This window comes from Olea europaea, chromosome 22 (genome assembly GCF_002742605.1).
Source record: "Olea europaea var. sylvestris chromosome 22, O_europaea_v1, whole genome shotgun sequence".
Classification (NCBI taxonomy): Eukaryota; Viridiplantae; Streptophyta; class Magnoliopsida; order Lamiales; family Oleaceae; genus Olea; species Olea europaea.
The window spans coordinates 5,437,283-5,444,668 of NC_036258.1; the positions used below are offsets into that span (position 1 = coordinate 5,437,283).

General features: G+C 34.7%; 1 protein-coding gene across 1 annotated transcript; it reads right to left on the reverse strand.

Moving 5' to 3' along the window:
• Window positions 1–57: 57 nt before the first annotated feature.
• LOC111371500 (protein DEHYDRATION-INDUCED 19 homolog 7-like) lies at window positions 58–3,900 on the reverse strand. The gene is made up of 5 exons (XM_022993528.1): window positions 3,601–3,900; window positions 2,787–2,926; window positions 1,508–1,585; window positions 1,092–1,348; window positions 58–382 (listed from the first exon to the last, which is right to left on the reverse strand). The coding sequence occupies exons 1-5, from the start codon at window positions 3,665–3,667 to the stop codon at window positions 271–273; spliced, it is 654 nt and encodes a 217-aa protein (XP_022849296.1). The 5' UTR covers window positions 3,668–3,900; the 3' UTR covers window positions 58–270.
• Window positions 3,901–7,386: the final 3,486 nt, after the last annotated feature.

The window sequence follows — 7,386 nt, forward strand, 5'->3', positions numbered from 1 at the left end:
GCTAACTCAAGTTGCCAAATTAGGAAGGAAGTGTGCAAGAACAAGCATTATCAATCATGAAATGAATATGCAGCCAATGGCATCAACTAGATTGCATTTTATAAAATATATCATTATGAACATTAAGTTTTACATACAATAGGAACTTCAAGAGTCACTTTTGGCAGAAATACAACACGAAAAGCTCAGCTTTATTCTCTTGCTCTTTCTTCCGCTGTAGGCTTCCATGACTAGAATGTAAACTAGCATTAATAGGATGCACTTTTCAGCTTATAAGTTGTCAAGAAAAGTAGAAAGCAGGAGTCCTTGCACAAATTCACATTTTTGAGCCTTCTCCTCTTGGTCCTTGTCAGACAGTGCTAAATGTTGAACATTTCTGTTACTGAAATAACTAACAAATGTCAGTTAACATCACAAGAATGCTTCAAATATCAAAACAAGTTCCCAACAGCTTATAATAACATTATCTTCCCACTGGTCTAACGGTAAAGAATAAACAAAGAATAATTAAGAATTCCAAACAATTTGAAATGGTACATAAAGGATTGCCAGAACCATGTTGGAAACTCCATACACGCGGCTGTATATTGTAATAATTGCAGTAAGAGAACTCCCCATGAAAGATTCGTTTCAGAAAAACGTTCCTCATCAGAAAAAATAGCATACATAGAACCATCGAACGATTTTATAAACCAATCATCATGCTAGAGGAATGATTTCTTATCATTCACAGTGCATGATTTAAAAAGAGAAACCAAACATTGCAGAAGTTCGCTCAAATATGCAAGCATTTTGTCCATCTTGCTTTCCGTTTTGGATAAACACGATCTTGCCCAGCGTCCAGCAATAACAGGTTTAAAATCATGGTCGGGCAAATCAAATCTTTGCATTCAAGTCAATTTCATTTATTTGAATATTAATTAATTTTATTTGTTGTGGTTGGAGTGTTCGAGCTTATTTTGCAGATCTTGTTTCATCACGTCCAGTTGCGTCATAATGATTCTCATATGATTATCAATTGCTCAAAAATAGTAAAAACAATGCTTAATTACATAAAACAAAAGTACACATTTAAATCATAGCGATCTTACCTTTCCACCAAATCTTCACCAGTGGATTTTGGTATTGAGAAAGCCCTAGTTGAAGAAAGAGGTTGAACTTCAGGAGGTTCATCAACCACGGGTGGACTGTATATGAAGGACGATAACAGTGAATCGGGTTCTGCATTTGATGACAAATACGAAGATCCCCTGAAGAGGGTTTGCAGATTTCCTTCTCGTAACTCTTTTCTTAATATAGAAAGTGCAGAATTAGATCCTCCCCTTCGAATTCTCCTCCTTCGCTGCACGTATTTTCCAGTCAAGGGAAACTAAAGATCTACGAAAACAAGATAAACATAATGCAAAACTGAAGGATTGAAGTAATAAAATGATATATTTCAGCCAAAAAAAAAAAAAAGAAGAAAAAAAAAAAAAATCAATAGAAAAATGTTTCTTCAAAAGGATATTTTTAAAAGACTCCCATGCTGCCCAGTTATGTGGCTAACCAAACCTGTCCCCACCCTTTTTGCACAAACAGGGCAGACCTGCACACAGACGTTCCATCAGTACAATTCAGAGGTATACTAGCAACAGGTGCTTGTAAATTTAATATGTTTTGACCATAAGGAGCCGCCTCCCAAAGCAACAATCAGTTACAGAGAAATGCTAAGCAGAATATACAAATTCAACAGTAGCGCATATCACTGACTTTTTGTCACCTACAAGCACCAAAGACATGTTCACAACTTGCATATGTCTCACGTTCTGGCTGAGTTTCCCGTACCTGCAGCCCACGTTATGGGCCATATTACTTTGTTAAAATCTGCTGTCACACTGGTCACAAGGCTCATATTGAGTTGTGCATCATAGGACAGGCAGCTTTATCTAATCAAGGGTCCTTGTACTATCAAGCGTTGAAGAACCAATGGGGGCAAGGGTGGGGAGGAAAATGAGTGGAAAGAGAAAAGATCTACCTATGCATCAAGGTGGAGGGAAGAAGGTAAAGAAAAGGAAAATCACCTAAGTGTTGCATACTTTATTAATGGATTTCGAATATCTCTTCTTATTTTCCAGAAAAATACTACAGCCAGCTAGCAATTGCATTCAAATGTCCAAGAGCAGGTTGTATATCGATGCCTAAATAATAAAGCAGAAACATGGTCTATAACTAAAACCAAAAAGAATTATAGCAACACGTAATAGCAGACTTAACATGGGGGACTTCACATGGTCAATGGCTTCTTTGAATGGAAGGAACAAAAGACAAAAATGCAGGATGATTACACTGTTATTAGTTAGTTTTGGTAAGAATAGTGCATCTACTAATCAAATATAATGCCAGGCAAGTGAAGGAGTGAATATGTGACGTCCTCCTATGTACCATGGTTGTGTCTGTTTCGCACTCTACATGATTCTGCCTAGTTAATCAATACATAAACTGTTTAATGATAAAAAATAATCACAACTACAAATATGCATAAAAGGTTATAATGAAGAAATAATTGGCAAAACAACAAAATGTCTAGAATTAAATAGAGATTCTACTTAATTTAATGTAGAATTCTAGACATACAACTTAATATCATTATAAATCAAAGCTCCTCTCATTTACTTTAAGATCTTTTATGAAACACTAGAATAAAAAACATCATCAGCTCCGGTAATTAACTCGTGATGATTACCAATAAGATCACTCATACTGACTCACACAAACAGAATGATAAAAGGGAAATGGAGAAATGGTACCCCATTTTTGGCTTCGATGGCATGCTCGTCATCAATATGACAACAGAGACCAACAATATCAAATTCATCAGTGCAAAATGGACAGAGAAACTCTGGCCTCAGCTCTTCTTCCCCTTCGTACTCCTCTCCGCGATATGAGTCTGTATTACATGAAAATGCACAATCAAGAAAAGCTCTAATCTACACATCACGCTATCAAGAAAACTGCACTCCATTTCTGTTTCAAGTACTGAAATTTGAGACATTCTTTATGATTCTTCAAAAAACTAGAAGATCTAAGTTTACATTCTAGATACACCAACACCAAACAGAACACAAAGAAAAACTTGCGAAAAATGGCTCTTAATCCTTTCGCTCAAAGCCTGATTTCTAAAGCAAAGAAACCCTAATTCACAATTCTAATTTTCTATAAAACTACGCTCAATTCAATTTTTATGAGGAGAGGTACAGATTTCCAACTTTTTCTTCTTGTTTCAGTTTCTGTTATGATAACCTATACCCATTACATTGAACAGAAAACTCTCGGAATTTCATAAGAAGAATCCAGCTTTAAGACAAAACCTTGACAATCCAAAATTTTCTTCATCTCACTAAATCCACAAGCAGAAAACCTTAAGAAAAATCAACACTTTCCCTTTCACCTATTCGTTAATTTTCTAGTCCTTCCATAATTTTAACATCAAAATTAAAAATTTCCCCTAGTTTCCCATAAAAATCAAAATAAAGAAAAAAATATATCACACTTTCTCATCATTTTTCGCACGGATGAAATGGGGAAAAAAAGGAGAGAGGAAAGTGTGGCAATTAGACAAGCCTGATCGAGATTGATAACGCCTGTAAGAAGAAGAATTAGAAAGGCGAGCCCACAAATCAGAATCCATTTCTCAAGAAATTCACACTTTTAATCCCCAAAATTCTCTCAATTTCTCACTCCGAATTCTCCAACATCTCACACCTTCAGGTACTCACACACGCGTTTATTTATATGTAATATGTGTACATAAAGGCTCGAGAAAAAGGAAACTTCGTCGAAATGTAAGAATGACGAGGGCGGTGGGGAAGAGGGCACCCAGCTAATTTTCTATGCATTTTGGGCATGGATTTGAAAGAAATTACGAGAGTGATATTACCCACCGTCTTAATCGCGACAAAAATTAGGTGCAACTTGTTCTGCGTAGTTTACTGCAATACAGTGCATGTGGATGAATCGATTGTTTCAATAGTCACTCAATTTATGTTCATGTTTTTGATTGGTCATTTAAATTTATAATATCGAATTTTGATTACAAAAATTAGGTCTATGTTTTCAATCACTCATTGAAGTTTTAGTCACTAAATTTTAAAAAATATTGTACATTACTTATTAGCATAAATGTTGCACTTTAGAAAATATCGAGTTTACAATAAGGTACAACATTTTTAAAAATTCAGTGATCAAACTAGACATTTTAGATTTCAATAAGCAATCGAAAACATGAACCTAAGTTCAGTTACCAAAATTCGTCATTTTAAATTTCAGCGACCAATCAAAGACGTAAACCTAGGTTCAGTGATCATTGGGATAATTAACTCCATGCGATTGGAGTGGCAAGAAAGGAAAAAAAATTGAAAATTTGCATATCATTATTTATAGATCTTTTACAGATTAATGAGGTGGCGATAAATAAAATTAAAATTGTTAAAATTTCTTCACTATTTAAACAGTTGTAGTTATGTAACGTGGGTTAGTGACAAAAAGAATTTGAAGATTTTTCTTTATTTGGTTGATAAGATATTGACTCAAGCAAATCTCATCATATTATTTGTTGATAAACAAATCTGTAAATTATGATATGCGTAAAGCATAATCCAAAAAATTTAGGGCAATATGACAATAAGCTCTAGGAACATTATGAGATGCCAACCCTATTTAGTATTCAAATATGAATCACATGTAAAGTATTCACTTTTCATTTTGAAGGATCAAATCGGTAAAAGACAGAGGGAGAGGGAGCAACATCTTATTTTTTCTCATGAACTTACAAATCGAAGAAGATTCGGAATGAGTTCCGCCTTCATTTCATTCGTAGAAATTATCCAATCCAAAATACGGAAACGAAACAACAAGTTCGTTTCCTTTCATCAAGTAATCTCCCCGATATAAATTGTATTTCGGCTCTCGATCCTCATATAGTGCCTTCTTCTTTTAGTTTCAACCCACTTGAGAGGAATTTGGGAGACTCTTGAAGATATTATGTGAAAATGGATACAAAATAAGTTGTGCCCGGGATGCTCAAAGTTGGGAAAGGGGTTTTTTTTTTTTTTTTTTTTTTTTATTTTTCGTGTGAACCCATTCAAAGTCAAGATCAAATATCGTAGGTCACTCAACTTTCACCATACTTGAAAATAGGTTATTGAAATTCAATTTCTTGTATGCTAAACTTAAAGATTAAAAGTATGCTGAGTTGAATGATATGTACCAAGTATAATAATCAAATTTACTCGCAACTACAACATACACAAACGAACAAATGAAAACGAGATAGATTTAACATCTAGCCAAGACTAATTATAGGGATTATTTATCTATCAATAAAAAATTATACGTTAATAAAAAACCACTTTATGATCTTAGCAGACATATATGATGAATTTCTACATTGTTAAATATTTTCATGAAAATACAATCCAACTAAAGGTCATAGCATATATTGCAATATATGATGATTCCATTACCAGAAACGGAGGGATAGAACATATTCTTATTTCTTCTCTTAAGTGCTTTTCATCCCACAACTCAACTATAGAATACCTTTTTTTATTAGAGTGATTAAGGGTGATTTTTCATAATATCTGGAACTGTTGGGTTTTGATATCCAATAAATTCGGATGATGATGAAAAATCGATGTCGAGAATTTTATCTATCCCAAAGTGATGGCTCGACTTGAAAACAATTAACACTTTGAATGGCCCAAGTTGTTTTAGACCATTGGTTAGAGTCACCTTTGCTTGTTGGACCATTTGTATTTTTGCCTTGGCCCATTTGGAGAAGTGTTTTTTGGCCCAATCTTGTGATGACCTAAAGTCCATATATATTTGGCATCCTAGGCAGCAGTTTCTTTGAGTTTGAATGAGGATTTGTGTGTTTGTAAAGAGAACTGAGAAATACATATTAGAGGCGGCTAAATTTGTGATAAGATTTACCATTGTTTGTGGATTCCTCTTGTTTTTCTTTTCGACCTTAGGGGCTGCAAACTAACCACCATTTCATCTCCTTTGGACTGCAAGAACAAGCCAACCAAGTGTTGAGGGTCGAGCTTGTTAAAGTGGTGGTTGATTGTGTTGATTTCTGAGCCCGAAAATCAAGATTCTGAAAGGGATTGTACAACAGGAACTATTAATGATATTATGAGAAATTGCCTCTCGGGGTATAGCCTAGTGGTGCAAAGGATAGAAGTGAGGTTATCTCACGTCTTGCTGACAGCCACAGTATGGGGGTTTGATTCGTGAAATATGGAATTGGACTTTTTGTAGGCGCAGTGTACAGACAGATCTTGTTCCCTAGCCTGTTGGGGCGCATCCCTAGATTTACCTCCCTCACAAAGTTTTAGGGACAGGGCGGTGGGGACTCTCAAGGTTGGGATTCAACTTTTGACCTTCATAGAGGTCATAATTGCTTTTTACCACAGTTTAATATAATTTTTAATATATAGTCGTCCACTTAGATTATTATCTCTAATTTTTTAAAGGTTAATGACGAGATTATTTTAAAAATAAAGGTTGAGGATGAGACTGCAAGGATACAAAGGTTGAGGACCATCGTGGTAATATACCCTTAATTTATTAGCAACAATTGTTCTGAGAAATTTTGTTTGCGTGACCAGGAAGAAATGGTATATACGTCAAAGAATTGGAGTGATTGGTTGCAGGGGTCAGTTTGGCACCATGGCGAATGGAGACGACGTCATTCTGGTACAAAGAACGACGACGCCGTTTACCAGCTGACTTGAAGTCAACTTTTGTATTCAATTGTTATTATTTTTTATTTTTACAAATTCACGAATATTCAATAATTGATAAACAGGATTTTATTTTTACACTGCTTGAAAATTTTCTTAAAAGAAAAGCACAATTCTATTGCATTTTTTGTGTCGCCATTTATACGTTTTATAATCTTATAGAAATTACTCAAACTTTTCAGCATTAGTGAAATTTAATTTAGGGAAAATTGTAACAGCGGTCCCTAACCTTTTTTTTTTTTGCAGACTACCTTAACTTTCATTTTGTGCCAACGGAAGTTTCTAACATTTCATAAATATGCATCTGGGGTCCATCTAGGCGGAAACTATTCAAAACACCGTCAATTGACTGAGAAAATTAAGGAATCAATATCCAATAAAATCGTCCAAAAACACTGTTCAAAAAGGTATCAACATCCAATAAAATCGTCGTAACAACAGATAGTTCAAGGAATTTTCCTGTATCAACTGACGGTGCTTTAGACGATTTCCGTCCAAATGGAACTCAATTGCATATTTATGAAAGGTTAGAGACCTTCGCTAGCACAAAATGAAAATTAGGGTAAAGTCTGTAAAAAATGAACATGTTAGGGACCGTTGT